The sequence below is a fragment of the Rhinolophus sinicus genome, linkage group LG09 (genome assembly GCF_036562045.2).
Source record: "Rhinolophus sinicus isolate RSC01 linkage group LG09, ASM3656204v1, whole genome shotgun sequence".
NCBI classification, from domain to species: domain Eukaryota; kingdom Metazoa; phylum Chordata; class Mammalia; order Chiroptera; family Rhinolophidae; genus Rhinolophus; species Rhinolophus sinicus.
In genome coordinates, this window is record NC_133758.1 from 55,924,964 (window position 1) to 55,941,415 (window position 16,452).

General features: G+C 42.5%; 1 protein-coding gene across 3 annotated transcripts in view; it reads right to left on the minus strand.

Annotated features, from left to right (window-relative positions):
* ALDH1L1 (aldehyde dehydrogenase 1 family member L1) overlaps window positions 1–16,452 on the minus strand; it is a 133,336-nt gene that overhangs the window by 55,890 nt on the left and 60,994 nt on the right. For all 3 annotated transcript variants that reach the window (XM_074340450.1, XM_074340449.1, XM_019719138.2), the window contains exons 2-6: window positions 6,694–6,845; window positions 4,531–4,765; window positions 3,506–3,671; window positions 1,511–1,612; window positions 585–674 (exon numbers count right to left, since the gene is read on the minus strand). In XM_074340450.1, coding sequence (XP_074196551.1) covers window positions 585–674; window positions 1,511–1,612; window positions 3,506–3,671; window positions 4,531–4,765; window positions 6,694–6,820 — 720 coding nt within the window. In that variant the 5' untranslated portion in view covers window positions 6,821–6,845. The remainder of the gene's footprint in view (window positions 1–584; window positions 675–1,510; window positions 1,613–3,505; window positions 3,672–4,530; window positions 4,766–6,693; window positions 6,846–16,452) is intronic.

Here is a 16,452-nt window from a genome sequence, read left to right on the forward strand (position 1 = left end):
GGGTGAAGACACTTGCCCTGAGGATGCCACCAAGCACTGGTCACTCTGCATAGGGTTTTGTGATGGCAAGGGCAGCAAAAGGACTCCCCAACACAGTCTGGGCAGTTGGCCAGTGGTCAGGGGTTCAGACAGTCCAGGACTTTGTGGAGGATGGGACTACCCTACAAAGGGTATTGCCAGCCCCTGATGCCTTGAGAGAGACTGTGAGCCCCAGGGCTCCCTGTCTTCAGCATCTGGTTTGCCCACTGCCTAGCCCCTGGTGTGAGTATGCTGCTCCTCCCCCGGGGCCAAGTTGAAGTCAGAGCTGGGCCTCCACGAGCCCAGGGGTGAGAGTCAAAATATTTTACAGCCAAGACAGCTCAACCCCAGAGTTGCTGCAAGGCCTGGAGGCCTTCAACTGTGCTGTCCCTTTACACTCTAGCCATGCTCCTGGGCTAGGGGCTGAAGTGGCTGGGGGCACTTGGGTGGGATTGGGGTTTAGGGAAGTAGCTATTTGCCAACCAGTTCAAACATATTTTGACAGTTTTGCAGTCAGTGGGGCACACCAGTGCATCCAGCCCAATCCTAGCCATGCATGAACATACCTGCCCACAAGCCTCTGTCCAGGCACCTGGCATCTTGTCGTTGCCACGGATCCAGTTATGAATGACCTCTGCTGGCTGCTCCCAGTTGATCTGTGGGGTAGGACATGTCTGCTCACCTGGTGTCTCTCTACTCCCTGACCATCTGGGTAACACTCTACCCTGATGACCCCTGACAGTGGGTGAAGCCTGGGGGTAAGAAACTAGGAAGTCCGGCGATTTCTCGTACACTAGTCTGAGTCCCTAAGCTGGATGGGGTCTCTCTCTGGTACCCACAGTCAGGGTACTTTCTGACTCTCGGTATTTCATGGGTTGAGTAAGTGTAAATTGATGATTTGGGGAAGATAATGTTCTTTTGTTAAGATGGCCAAGGCCTTACAGAGTCCACAGCACAAAGTACAGGCCCATCCCATTGTGCCCTGCCAACAGTTTCTCTTGTCCTATAGAACTCCCATAGATGCCTACACAGCAAGCAATAAGCCCTGAGCAGAGGTATATCCTGTAGGCCCCCAAGACTCCCATACTTGTGACAGCTTTGAGGAACTGAATTATCTCTCGTTCCTCATCTTAGAGACTTCTGGCATGACTGTTGATATTACACACACACACACACACACACACACACACACACACACACACACACAACCAGCTCTTCTCCCTGAGGGCCATATCTGCCCATTCTTCCTGAAGAGGAACAGGTAAGAACCCAAAACAGACCCTGTTCCCTGCCTGTCCAAGTGCCACACGCTTTCCCCAATCCATGGGTGTTGCTCACACTTTCCCTGCCTGGATAGCCCTCTTTTCTCATCTTAAATAATTATAACCTTGTTGCCCAGCCTGAACCCTGGCTTCCCCAGGATGCCCTCTGCACTCCAGCCCTGGCTTCAGGGTGGGCAGAGCTTCAGGGTGGGCAGAACCCTGGCACTCACCTTGGCTGTTTCCTTCTTCTGAATGCCCTCATAGGTGGCTCCTTCCTCAGGCTGAGGGAGTCTGGGGGCTTTGCCCTCGGCAATCAGCCTCACAGCCTGCACCTGGGGAGACATGGGTCACTCGTATCCCCAGCATTAGGACCCACCCCTTACTCCCATCCCTTGAGTTCACTGAGTCTGGATCCTGACCCACCGTAACCATACATGCCTGGCTCACAACAGGCACCCAAGAAATAACTCCTATGTGAAGACATGGAGCTAGCCCGAATCCGATTCCAATCTGTACAATGGGCACAGAACTCTGCCGTCTCTACAAAGTTTTACAAGATTACATAGATCTTAGAAGATTACACAAAATATAAAGCACTGTATAAGTGTAACATGCACAAATTTCATGTTTTTATCTAAAACTTTCCCTGACCAGTAAGGAGAATGGATCATGAGTCTCATGATAGGTTTGGAGGTCTGAGATTAATCAGAAGTAGTTTCTCTGTTAAAGGAAAGAGGAAGGTTGTGGGAGAAGGAATCAGGACAGGGAGGAAGGGGAGCCAAGGAGCCTGGGTTCATTGTGAGAGAAGGTCTGGGGGGAGAGCTCCCAGAAACGCCGAGACTGAGAAGTGACGAGAGTATCAGAAACGTCTAAAGCAGGACTGCCCAGTGGAATGTTTTGTTGTGGTGGAGATGTTCTAGACTGCACTGTCCAATACAGTGGCCATCAGCCATGCACATTTCCTAGGGACTTGTCATGTAGCTACTGAGACTGAGGAACTCAATTTTTAATTAGAATTCATTTCAATTAATTTAATAGCAGCACGTGACTACTGGCTGCCCTTGGACAGCCCAGCCTTAAAGGATATTTTTAGTTGATTTCTGTGAGATGTGCAAGGTAACCAGTGTCTCTGTCTCTCATATCAAATCTCTAGCAATTCTACTTTGCATGGGAGAGAATACAAAGAGGCATCTAGTTTAACATACCTAAACAATAAAAGGTGGTGGTAGACCAGATTGGCTGAAGGTAAGGGGACAACTGACATGTGGTCAATAGTGAGCACTTTTATGTCATTGTTATGCTTATTGCTACTTCCAAACAGTAAATGCTCTCCTCTCCTCCGGGAGACTTCCTCCTGTCTGACTCCTACCTGCTGCTGAAATTGGCGACAATCAGGAATGTGTCTGCCTTTGGCCATTACTGGCTGGCATCCTCCCAGCTGCAATCCCACACACCAACCTCTTTGGGGTCAGGTCCCGTGGGGCCTGCCTCCTATGCCAAGTACAAGTGTCTCTCTCAGTCATTCTTGTGTCTTCCTCCAGTAACGGAAGCCTCTCTCCTGCAGTAAACTCAGTCCGCAAGACTACAACTAGACCAACCTTCCTTCCCCAACTGGCCACAACAGGAAGTATGTGACTGAGGCTAGCCAATTGGAGTACTCCATCATCCTGGCCAGAGATGGGCTCAGGGCAATCACATGATTGTAAAATCGGCCAATCACAGTCTTTTCTGATTTTTCATTCATGAATTCTAGGAGAAAAGGGTTTCTCTTCCCCTCCAATCCACAGGTGTAAGCCTTGAGCTACCAGTGACTATCTTTTTCCCCATTTGAGGTTAGACAACTTGAGAATGAAGCGAACCAAACAGAAAAGTAGAATCAGGGTGAAGAAAGAGAGAAAAATAAAATCCTAATGATTCAGCCGTGCTTGACACCATCTCCGCTTCTAGACTTTTCTATTAAATGAACCAAAAATGACCCCTTTTTTGCTAAAGCTTTTTGAGTTGGGTTCTGTCAGTTGTAAGCAAGAGTACTGCCTAATACAATGCATTATATGTCTTAATCTTGCCTCTTTGAAACCCTAAAATGAGAGCTCTCTCCCTCCAGAATCCTGAAATTAGGGGAACAGATTCCCGGCTACACCTGGGCGGCAAGGTGGGCATAGAGAAGGTGTGTGGGAAGGAGAGGCCCTGTAGGCACCTGGGCACAGTCAGCTCCCAGCTCTTACCATCCCTTTGATGCCTTCGGGGAAGAGGAAGCGGTTGTACAAAGTGTTCACAGTATCATCTGGGAGGATTTCACACTCCTTTTGGAGCAGAAGGTCCCCGGTGTCCAGGCCATCATCTGCCCAGAAGATGGTAAACCCCCCTTTTTTGTCTCCATGAATGAGAGTCCTAGAGAGCAGAAGAGTGAAACTCTGAGTCTAGCAGGAAGGACCACAGAGAAGGATGCTCTGGGGGCACCCTTTATGGCCCCTGCCATCCTCCAGTACTCCCCTTCCCCTTGCCCCCTGGGAGGATTGAGTCCTACTCTGGCAAGAGTGGAAAAGAGAAGGAAAATGGTATTTATTGATACCAACCATGTGCCAGGAATTGTGGTAAAAGTCCTATATGACTCATGTAACTTAATCTTCCCACCTGATGTAACAGGCATTGCATGCTCCCTTTACAGATAAGGAAACTGAAGCCCAGAGAAATGAAGAGAGATGGCTGGAGATCTAGGGGTCTGAATTCCAACCAGACCAGTCTGACTGCAAGCCCTCTTTTCCCAGCTCAGATGCCTCCCCACCCTACTACTCATATAAACTGACCTACCCACCAGACGATCACCTAGTCTGCCTTCTTAGTACTTCTCATCATCTATCTTTATCTATTTCCAAGTGAGGTGCTACTGAGAGTGTGGCAGTGGGTGGAAGTTAAAGCAGACCTCTGGGTACATCACCTGGGCTGGTGGCCCCAATGGTCTCCAGGGTGAAGCCTGGCAAGCCTCTTGACCCACTCTGTCCCCAAGGCCGCCGCCACAAGATGGGAACTGACTGCCCACTTTGCAGTTGCAGAGTGCTTAGTGATGCCTATCCCCAGTTCTCTCGAAGGTTCTTGCTTACTGATAGCACTTAACCAGTCTGGTGTGTGGATGCCATCTGGCAGCACAGGACAGGCACCTGCATGATGCCTGTTCTGCAGCCCCAGAGAATAGCTCCAGGCTAAGGGAGGATGATGATTCAGGCAGATGGGGGTGGTTTTGCCATCTTACCAGTTGATGGCTGAGGCCCCTCGGTGCCGGGGGAGCAGACTCGGGTGGTAGATGATGGAGCCATGGCAGGGAGCATTGATGACCTCCATGGGGATGAACTGGCTGCAGAAGGGCAGGACGTTGAGCTCGGCACCCAAAGCCTGGTATTTTGCCACCACATCAGGCAGAGCCTGTCCTTTCACCCTCCAGCGGGGAAACTTGAACACTGGTACTCCATCCTTCTCAGCCTCCAAGCCTGTGGGACAGCGAGTGAGAAACTGGCCCCTCCTTGCACCCACCCACACATGGCCATCTCTGCCTTCCCAGCAAAGTGACTCCTGCACCTTCTCTCCAGGTCTGTCCCTTTCACCCTTCCCCACTGCTCAACAAGGCTCCATTGGGCAGCACAGAGGGGACAGCACTAACCAAGGGTGAGGTTTCAGTTCTGTCTGGACTGACTTCTACTGACCACCAAGATGTCTGGGTGCCTCCCTCTCCCAGACTCCTGCCTGACCCTCTACAGCTGACCTCTTGACCTCATACTGCTCCCACAGCCTCACCATGCCCGTTATCAAGTTACTGTTTCTCTACACTTTTCCTTTCTGGGGTGGGGTCTGGGACCCTGCAAACTGCATCAGCACTGCCAATAAGGGGTGCTAGCGGGACACTGCCAGGATGGAGGGGGAGAAGGGAGAGAAGAGGGGAGGAAAAGCTTGCTTCTTTCTGTGAACTTCTGTCCTGTGAGCATCACTCTGGTCTCACATCTTCACCCCAGAGCAGCAGCTGAGTCAGTTTGCAGTTTTCCCAATATCTGCAGAACTAGCCTCAATGCACACAATCCCCTCCCACTGGTGTCTGCCCTCCAAGGTCCAGATTCTAGCCTTCAAACCCCTCCTCCTACCTTGTTACCAGTACCCACAGCAAGCACGTCCTCCTCACAGGTATGAATTATAGCCCCTCAAGCTTCCAAGTTTTAGAAATTACAGCTTCTTCCCTTGATTCCCCTAGCCTTAGAGGTGGCAGCTGTCTCCTGCAGTCACTAACCAGTACCTTTGAGTCTCTTTTGGCTTCCTGTCTTTAGCACCTATTGGACACTTCCTTATACTCTGTTCTCTGTTAGCACACCTGATGTCTGGCCCCTGACTGGACCTGACCCACCCTCCAGCCCCCTCTGCCTTTGTACCTTGGGATCCAGGGGTGTTGAGGGAGGGTGAGATCAGTGTGAACAGACTGGACTTTGCTTGTAAAAGCTGTTCCCACTGTGACCAAGGGACTACTTCTGCAGGACATCTGAGGTAAAGTCAAGCAACAGCCACAGCCAGGCTCAATCTGGGTCCAGGCTCAGAGGTTGGTGTCAGTGGTCACTTGGTGGTTGGGGGCTGGGCTCAAGCTCTATGTCATGGGTCACACTGCAGTCAGATCTAGGACGGGGGGCCTGGCTGGCATTGGGGTGGTGCTAGAACTGAGTCCAGGGTCTCAGGGAAACTCACTCTTCCCTATGAACCAAGACCTTGTACCTGGCCAGTCCCACGAGGCCCCCTTCCTAAGCTTAACCCCATATTCTGTGTTCATCAGACCTGAGAAGGACATGTGAAGGACCTGTGAGTGTCCCGGGAGGGTCGTGCATCTGAGCTAAGGGACCCTGCATCCTGCCATGCTGCTGAAGTCCCTAGCTCAGCCAGTGATTCTCAAAATGTGTTCCTCCTAGAGCCAGGGGCATCAGCATCACCTGGGAATTTGTTAGAAATATAAATTCTCAGACCTCACTCCATTCCTCTGAGCAGAAACTCCTAGAGTGGGGCTCAGCGCTCTGTGTACCAGGCATTCCTAGTGGTGGGGACACAGTGACTACTGATAGCGTCCTTTTCAGGGCCTGGATGCAAGGTTCAGAGAAACCTGGAGTGATCAGACAATAGGGCCCTGGGAGCAAGCCAAGCTTTTCCATGACCCATCTCCAGGATGCAAATCCCACCCCATGATCAGGTGGGAAGGGGGTTTCCACTTGGTTCCAGAAAAGCCGGGCAGCCATTTGGCACCTGAGCAGGATTCAGAGTAGACCGTGTTCGGCTGCATCTGGCCAGGGACAGCATGGCCTCACCACAAGATCTTGCAGGCTTCTGCTCCATCCACTGCTACCCACCTTCCTACACACCCCCTTTCCTTGCTCTTAGGCCATCCACTCACCCAGGGGGTCCACCTTCCCATTCTTGTCTGGGACAGTGAACACGCCTACGACCTCATGGCCTTCCTCCCTCAGATGGCGGTAAACTTCCTGGCCGAACAGGCTCTGCCCAATCACTGCGATCTTCATGGCAGCAAGGGTGGGTCAGGAGGACCTGGGGAAGGAACAAAGTTGCAGCATTGGACAGGGCTCTCTGGCCCAAGTGGTGCAGCTGCATAGCACCTCATTTGCCTGTCCCTACCTCTCGGCCCCTTTCTGGGGCTCCCCAGTGGCAGCCACTGTGGGGAGACAGCCACTGTGAGAAGATCAGAGGTAAAGTTATTGCAAGGGGGGATTTTAGATGCTACAGTGGGCAAGTCACACCGAGATTGCAGAATTAGGAATTCCTCCTTGAAACCCTCTGAATTCACATGGAACACTGGGTGTCACGTTCTCTGAGGGGTATTTGAACATATTTTTGTAACTAACCAGTCTTTGACCTTGGCCAAATCACATGAAGCCTCAGTTTCCTCATTCGTTAGTAAGAAAGATGTCATATGCCTCAAATGACGTTCAGCCTACAAGTCAGGCTTATTCCCCTGTCTACCTCAGCCTCATAGAAAAGGATACCTGGTGGACAGGCCCTGAGGACTGAAGGTGGAAGAGGGAAGTGGGAGGGTGTGCCACTGGGCTTGTTAAGAAGAAAGATAGAGGGCTGGCCGGGTGACTCAGGTGCTCCTAACTCGGAGGTAGCCGGTTTGATTCCACATGGGCCAGTGAGCTGCGCCCTCTACAGCTAAGATTGTGAACAACAGCTCTCCCTGGAACTGGGCTGCCGTGGGCAGCTGGAGGATGGCGTGGGCAGCCGTGGGCAGCCGTGGGCTACCGTGTGCTTCCACTGGCCAGCATGAGTGGCCGGCAGCCGGTGAGAGCTGCCATGAGCTGCTGTGAGCAGCCGACCAATGACTGGCAACCGACTGCCTCAGCCTGGGGGGAGCGCAAGGCTCATAACACCAGCATGGGCCAGGGAGCTGTGTCCTACACAACTAGACTGAGAAACAGCGGCTTGAACCGGAGTGGGGGGTGGGGGAAGAAGGGGGAAAAAGGAAAAAAGAAGGAAGCTATATGAAATGACACATAGCTAGACCATTCAAATGTCTCCAACGTTTGGGCATTCAGTCAACATATCTGTAAAGCGTGTTATTCATCTGACACATTTCTTTTTTTTTTTTTTTTTTTTTTTTTTTAATTAAATTTATTGGGGTGACAATTGTTAGTAAAATTACATAGATTTCAGGTGTACAATTCTGTATTACATCATCTATAAATCCCATTGTGTGTTCGTCCATTTACAAAAATATACATTTTTTGAAAATTTTATTGAAGTTGTACGCCTCATACATACAGAAAAGTGTACAAATCATAGTATGTAGCTCAATGAATTTTCACAAACTGAACACACCCTTGTAATCAGCACTCAGATAAAGAATTACTTCAGAAGTCCCTCTTGAGTCTCCTCCAGTCACTACATCCCAGTAAGAGTAACTGGACATTTTAAAAAAATACAGAGGGTGCCAAAAAATGTATACACACTTTAAGAAAGGAAAAAACTGTTATTAAAATTGTAATACTTAATAGGTACTGATAACAAAAGATGAATACCAGTCATGTGCATACACTTTTTGGCACCCCCAGTATATGTTGGATATTAACCCTTTATCGGAGGTAAGATTTGCAAATATCTTTTCCCATTCAGTTGGTTGCCTTTTCATTCTGTTGATGGTTTCCTTTCCTTTACAGAAGTTATTTTTAGTTTGAGGTAGTCCCATTTGTTTATTTTTGCTTTTGTTTCTTTGCTGTTGAAGTCAAATCCATAAAAACATCATTAAGACTGATGTCAAGGAGCTTCCTGCCTATGTTTTCTTCTATGTGTTTTATGGCTTTAGGCCTTATATTCAAGTCTTTAATGCATTTAATTTTTGTGTATGATGTAAGATAGTGGTCTAGTCTGATTATTTTGCATGTGGCTGTCCATTTTCTGAACATCATTTATTGAAGAGACTTTCTCCACTATGTTCTTGGCTCCTTTGTGGTAAATTAGTTGTTCATATATGTCTGGGTTTATTTCTGGACTCTTGATTCTGTTCCATTTATTCATGTGTCTGTTTTTCTGCCAATACCATACTATTTTGGTAGCTTAGTAACAGGTTGAAATCAGAGAGTGTGATACTTTTGCCTTTGTTCTTTTTCTAGGAATTGCTTTGGCTATTTGGGGTCTTTTGTAGTTCCACACTAATTTTAGGATTTTAAAATTCTATTTCTGTGAAAAATGCTTTTGGGATATTGATAGGGATTGTATTGTGTCTGTAGGTTGCTTTAGGTAGTATGGACATTTTAACAATGTTAATTCTTCCAAGCCATGAGCATGAAATATCTTTCCATTTCTTTATATCTTCTTAAATTTCTTTCAACAATGTCTTACAGTTTTCAGTATACAGGTTTCCACCTCCTTGTTTAAATTTATTGCTAAGTATTTCATTCTCTTTGGTGTGATTGTAAACGGAATTCTTTTCTTAATTTCCGTGTATGATTTTTTTCACTCAGTATATACAAATGCAACAGGTTTTTATATGTTGATTTTTGTACCCTGAAACTTAACTGTGTTTATTATTTCTAATAGTTTTTTTGCGTGCAGTCATTAGGATAGTCTATATATAAAAATCATGTCATCCATAAATAGTGAAAGCTTTATTTTCTCCTTTTATTTCTTTTTATTGCCTGGTTGTTCTAGTTACGACTTTCAAAAATATGTTGACTAATAGCGGCAAGAGTGGACAAACTTGTCTTCTTCCTAATCTTGAAGGAAAAGCTTCCAGTTGAATATGATACTAGCTGTGGGTTTGTCATACATGGTCTTTATATGTTGAGGTATTTTCCTTGCATGCCCATTTTAGGGACAGTTTGTTTGTTTTTAAATCATAAATGGAGGCTAAATTTTGTCAAATGCTGTTTTGCATGTCTTGAGATGAACGTATGGTTTTTAAACCTTATTTTGTAAATGTAGTGTATTGCATTGGTTGACTTACCCATATTGAATATCCTTGCATCCCTGGAATAAATCCCACATGATCTTTTTAATGTATTGTATTCGGTTTGCTAATATTTTGTTGAGAATTTTCGCATCTATGCTCATCAGGGATGTTGATCTGTAATTTTCTGTTGTTGTTGTCCTTGTCTGGTTCTGGTACCAGGGTAATGTTGGCCTTACAAAATGAGTTTGGAAGTCTTCCTTTCTGTTCAAATTTTTGGAAGAGTTTCAAAAGAATAGTTATCAAATCTTCTTTAAATATTTGGTAGAATTCACCAGTGAAGCCTTCTGATCCTGGACTTTTGTTTTATGGGAGGTTATTATTATTATTATTATTATTATTATTATTATTACTGTTTCAATCTCCTTACTGGTGATTGGTCTATTCAGATTTTCTATTTCTTCATGTTTCAGTCTGGGGAGGTTGTATAATTCTAAGAATTTATCCATTTCCTCTAGATTTTCTAATTTGTTGGTGTATAGTTGTTTATATTTGATGCTTTGTATTTCTGTGTTACCCATTGTAACTTCTTTTGTTTCTGATTTGGGTTATTTGAGCTTTCTCTCTTGTTTTCTTAATGAGAATAACCATAGCTTTGCCAATTTTCTTTATCGTTTCAAAACATCAGATCTTGGTTTCATTGATCTTTTCTATTGTCTTTTAAATCTCTATTTCATTTATTTCTGCTCTGATTTTTATTATTTCCTTCCTTGTATTGACTTTGGGCTTCATTTGTTCTTTTATCTAGTTCCTTTAGATACACGTTAGAGTGTTTATTGGAGATTTTTCTTGTTTCTTGAGGTAGGCCTGTATTGCTATAAATTTCTCTCTTAGTACTGTTTTTGTTTCATCCCATAGATTTTATGTCATATTTTCATTTGTCTCCATGTATTTTTATAATTTTTCTTTGGTTTCTTCATTGACCAATAGTTGTGCAGTAGCATGTTGTTTAATCTCCACATTTTTGTGATTTTTTTTCAGTTTTCTTCTTGAAGTTCATTTCTAGTTTCATACTGTATAGTAAGAAAAGATGCTTGATATAATTTCTTTTTTTAAATTAAACTGTATCAGGGTGACAATTGCTAGTAAACTTACATAATTTCAGGTGTACAATTCTGTAATGCATCATCTATATCTCACATTATGTGTTCACCACCAAGAGGCAGTTCTCCTACCATCACCATATATTTGACCCCATTTACCCTTTTTTAGAACTCCCCTCCCCCCTTACCCTCTAAACTATTGTCTATGTCTATGAGTTTTGTTTCTTCATTTGTTTGTCTTGTTCTTTTGTTGTTTTCAGTTTTTATACCACATGTCAGTGAAATCATATGGTTCTCTACATTTTCTGTCTGACTTATTTTGCTTAGCAATATAATCTCAAGATCCGTCCATGTTCTCGCAAATGGTACTATTTCATCTTTTCTTATGGCCGAATAGATTCCATTGTGTATGTATACCACATATCCTTTATCCATTCATCTATCAAAGGACACTTCGGTTGTTTCCATGTCTCAGCCACCATAAATAAAGCTGCAATGAACATTGGAGCACACGTGTCTTTATGGATAAATGTTTTCAGATTTTTTGGGTACACATCCAGGAGAGGGATTGCTGTGTCATGTGGTAATTTTATTCTTAATTTTTTGAGGAACCTCCACACTGCCTTCCATAGCAGCTGCACCAGTCTGCATTCCCACCAACAGTGTATGAGGGTTCCTTTTTCTCCACAGCCTCTCCAACACTTGTTACTATTTGTCTTGTTGATGACAGCCATTCTAACTGGGGTGAGGTGATATCTCATTGTGGTTTTTATTTGCATTTCTCTGATGATTAGCAATGTTGAGCATTTTTTCATATGCCTATTTGCCATTTGTATGTCCTCTTTGGAGAACTGTCTCTTCAGGTCCTCTGCCCATTTTTCATTTGGGTTGTTTGGGGTTTTTTTTTTTTTGTTGAGTAGCATGAGTTCCTTGTATGTTTTGGATATTAGCCCCTTATCGGAGGCAATGTTTGCAAAACTCTTCTCCCATTCGGTTGGGTGCCTCTTGGTTTTGTCGATGGTTTTTTTGCTGTGCAGAAGCTTTTAATTTGGATATACTCCCATTCATTTATTTTACCTTTTATTTCCCTTGCCTTTGGAGTCAAATTCATAAAATGCTCTTTGAACCCAAGGTCCATAAGTTTAGTACCTATGTTTTCTTCTATGCAGTTTGTTGTTTCAGGTCTTAAGCTTAGGTCTTTGATCCATTTTGAATTAATGTTGGTACATGGTGATAGATAGCAGTCTAGTTTCATTGTTTTTCACGTGGCTTTCCAATTCTCCAAGCACCATTTATTGAAGAGTCTGTCTTTTCTCCATTGCAAGTTTTTGGCTTCTTTCTGAAAAATTATCTCTCCATATTTATGTGGGTTTATTTCTGGGTTCTCCATTCTATTCCATTGGTCTGTGTGTCTGTTTTTCTGCAAATACCACACAGTTTTGATTATTGTTGCCCTATAGTATAAGGTGAAAGTATGGGGTGTGATACCTCCAGCATTGTTCTTTTTTCTTAGGATTGCTTTGGATATTCAGGGTATTTTGTGGTTCCAAACAAATCTGAAGATATTTTGTTCAATTTATTTAAAAAATGCCATTGGGATTTTGATGGGGATTGCATTAAATCTGTGTATTGCTTTGGGTAATACAGCCATTTTATCTACGTTGATTCCTCCAATCCATGAACAAAGAATGTCTTTCCATTTCTTTGTGTCTTCTTCAATTTCTTCTAAAAATGTCTTATAGTTTTCAGTATACGTTTTTCACATCCTTTGTTAAGTTTATTCCAAGGTATTTTATTCTTTTTCTTGAAATTACAAAATGAACTGTATTTTTTTCCCCCTGAGATTTCATTGTTAGTATAGAGGAATGCAATGGGCCTTTGTACATTGATTTTGTAGCTGGTAACTTGACAGTATTCGTTTATTGATTCTAAGAGCTTTTAGGTGGAGTCTTTAGAGATTTCTACATATAGTATCATGCCATCTGCAAAGAGTGACAATTTAACATCTTCATTCCCAATTTGGAGGTCTTTTATTTCTTTCTCTTTCCTGATTTCTTTGGCTAAGACTTCCAATACTATGTTGAAAAGCAGAGGTGATAGGGGACAGCCCTGTTGTGTTCCTGAACGTAGAGCAAAGGGATTCAGTTTTTCACCATTAATTATGATATTGGCTGAGGGTTTGTCATAGATGGCCTTTATTATGTTAAGATATTTTTCTTTTATACCTATTTTATTAAGTGTTTTAATCATAAATGGATGGTGTACCTTGTCAAACGCTTTTTCTGCATCCGATGATATAATCATATGAAAATCCTTTATTTTCTTTATGTGGTGTATCACTTTGATGGATTTGCGTATGTTGAACCATCCCTGTGCCCCTGGGATGAACCCTACATGGTTGTAATGAATAATCATTTTAATGCATTCGATTTGCTAGAATTTTGTTTAGGATTTTTGCATCTGTATTCATCAGAGATATTGGTCTGTAGTTTTCTTTTTTTGTGTTATTCTTACCAGGTTTTGGTATCAGGGTAATGTTGGCCTCATAAAATGAGTTGAGGAGTACTGTCTCTTCTTTAATTTTTTGGAAGAGTTTGAGTAGGACAGCTATTAGGTCCTCTTTGAATGTCTGGTAGAATTCACTAGTGAAGCCATCTGGTCCTGGACTTTTGCTTTGGGAAGATTTAGAATGACTGATTCAATTTCCTTACTGTTGATTGGTCTATTAGATTTTCCAATTCTTCGTGATTCAGTCTAGGAAGGTTATATGTTTCTAAGAACTTCTCCATTTCTTCTAGGTTATTGAATTTGGTGGCATATACTCCTTCATAGTATTCTTGGATGATCCTTTGTATTTCTGTAGCATCCGTGATGACTTCCCCTTTTTCTTTTCTGATTTTGTTTATTAGTATCTTTTCTCTTTATCTTAGTGAGTCTAGCCAAGGGTTTGTTAATTGTGTTAATCTTTTCAAAGAACCAGCTCTTTGTCACATTATTTTTTTTCTAGTGTCTTTTTGTTCTCTATTTCATTTAGTTCTGTGATTTTTATTATTTCCTTTCTTCTGCTGTCTTTGGATTTCATGCGTTCTTCCTTTTCTAGTTCTTCATGGTGTAACGTGAGGTTATTTATTTGGGATTTTTCTTGTTCCTTGAGATATAAACTTCCCACTTAAAACTCCTTTTGCTGCATCCCCCAAATTTTGATAGGGTGTATTTTCATTCTCTTTTGTTTCTATGTATCTTTTGATCTCTCCTTCTATTTCTTCTTTGACCCAGTCATTCTTTAAAAGTATGTTATTTAATCTCCACATATTTGTGGTTTTTCCTGCTTTCTTTTTCAGTTGATATCCAATTTCAAAGCCTGTGATCAGAGACTATGTTTGGTATGATTTCAGTCTTCTTAAATTTGCTGAGGCTAGTTTTATGGCTCACTATATGGTCTACCCTTGAGAATGTTCCATGTACACTAGAACAGAATGCATTGTCTGATGTTCTAGGATGAAGTGCTCTATAAATGTCAATTATGTCCATTTCATCTTATGTGTCATTTAGGGCTGATTTCCTTACTTATTTAGGGCTGATTTCCTTACTCATTTCCTTACTTATTTTCAGTTTATATGATCTATACATAGCTGTCAATGATGTATGTAGGTCCCCTACTATAATTGTGGATGGTCAATTTCTCCCTTTAGTTCTGTTAGTAGTTGCTTGGTATATTTCGGTGCTCCCTGATTGGGGGCATAAATATTGATGACTGTTATGTCTTCTTGTTGTATAGTCCTTTTTGTCATTATGAAATGTCCATCTTTGTCTCTTGTTACCTTTTTTATCCTGAAATCTGTTTCATCTGATATCAGTATGGCTACATCTGATTTTCTCTGGATACCATTTGCTTGGAGTGTCAATTTCCACCCTTTCACTTTGAGTCTATGCTTGTCCTTGTAGCTGAGATGCGTCTCTTGGAGGCAGCATATGTTTGGGTTTCATTTTTTGATCCAATCTGCTACTCTGTGCCTTTTTTTTTTTGGTGAGTTCAGTCCATTTACGTTTAGGGTGATTGTTGATATATGAGATTTCCTATCATTTTATCTTTCGTTTTCTGGTAAGACTGTGTCTCCATTGTTTCTTTGCCCTTTTGTTGTTATCTATTATTTCAGCATGGTGGTATTCTATGATTTTTCCCTCTGTTTTGTCTTTTATTATGTCCTATATTTCAGTTCTGGATTTATTTATTTATTTTTTGAGTGGTTACCACTACTTTTATGTAAAATAAAGTTTGTTATTTAGAGTATTCCATTTTCTTCAGCATGTTTACTTTCTCCATTCCCATATTCTGGTTTAGGCCTTTACTCTCCCCCACTTTTTTTTTTGTTGTTGTTGTTGTTGTCACAAATTATCCCTATTTATGCTGGTCGAATAGCCTCCTTCAGTATTTCTTGTAGTGTAGGTCCTGTGTTCGAAAACGCTCTCAGCTTCTCTATGTCTTGAAAGGTCTTTATTCCATCTTCATAGTTAAAATATATCTTTGCTGGATATATTATTCTTGGCTCATAATTTTTCTCTTTCAATAGTTTGAATATTTGATTGCACTCCCTCCCGTCTTGTAGTGTTTCTGCTGAAAAATCTGATGATAATCTAATAGGCTTTCCTTTGTAGGTTACCATCTTATTTTCCCTGGTTGCCTTAAGGATTCTTTGTCATTAATTTTTGATAGCTTCAATACAATGTGCCTTGGAGAAAGCCTGTTGGGATTGAGGTAATTAGGTGTTCTATTTGCTTCTTGGATTCGAGGATCCAGTTCTTTCCATAAGTTTCGGAGGTTCTCATCAATTATTAGTTTGAATATACTCTCTGTTTCATTCTCCCTTTCTTGTCCTTCTCGTATGCCCATTATTCTTATATTGCTCTTTCTGATGTAGTCATAAAGTTCTTATAGAGTTCTTTCATTTCATTTAAGTCTCAAGTCTCTCTCTTCTTCCATCTGGGTCAGTTCCAAATTTCTATCTTTGATGTCACTGATTCTTTCCTCCATCTGGTCAACTCTACTACCTAAGCTGGCTATTGCATTTTTCATTTGCTTTGCTGAGTTCAGAATCTCCAGAAATTCTATTTGGTTCCTTTTTAAAATTTCAGTTTCTTTGGTAAAATGATCATTTTGTTCTTTGAATATGTTTCTGAGTTCATAAACCTGCCTGTCTGTGTTTTCTTACATCTCATTTAGTTTTTTAAGAAATGCAATCTTGAATTCTCTGTCATTTAAGTCACATATTTCCATGTCTTCAAGTTCATTTTCTGGAGACTTTTCATTTTCTTTCTGAGCTGTCTTATTACTTTGGTTATCCTTGGCAATTGATGAATTATTATTTCTCTTCTTAGCCATGTAGAGTAGTTGGTTCTGCAACAGGTTGATAGAAAGAGGTCTTTCTTTTGTTTTCCTGTAGGTGTTGTTAGAATGTTTTATTTTCTCTCTGACTGCAGCCTTTTATTCTCTCTCACACTGTAGTGTTATATTTTCTCTGCACTCTTCTGGCTTCTCACACAATGGGCAGATTCCCTGGAAGGTGGCTTCTCCTCTGTGAACAGTTCACGTGGGTCACAGGCTTCCACCTCCCGGGGGGATGTGGAGAACTTCTGAAGTTGCAAAGCTCTT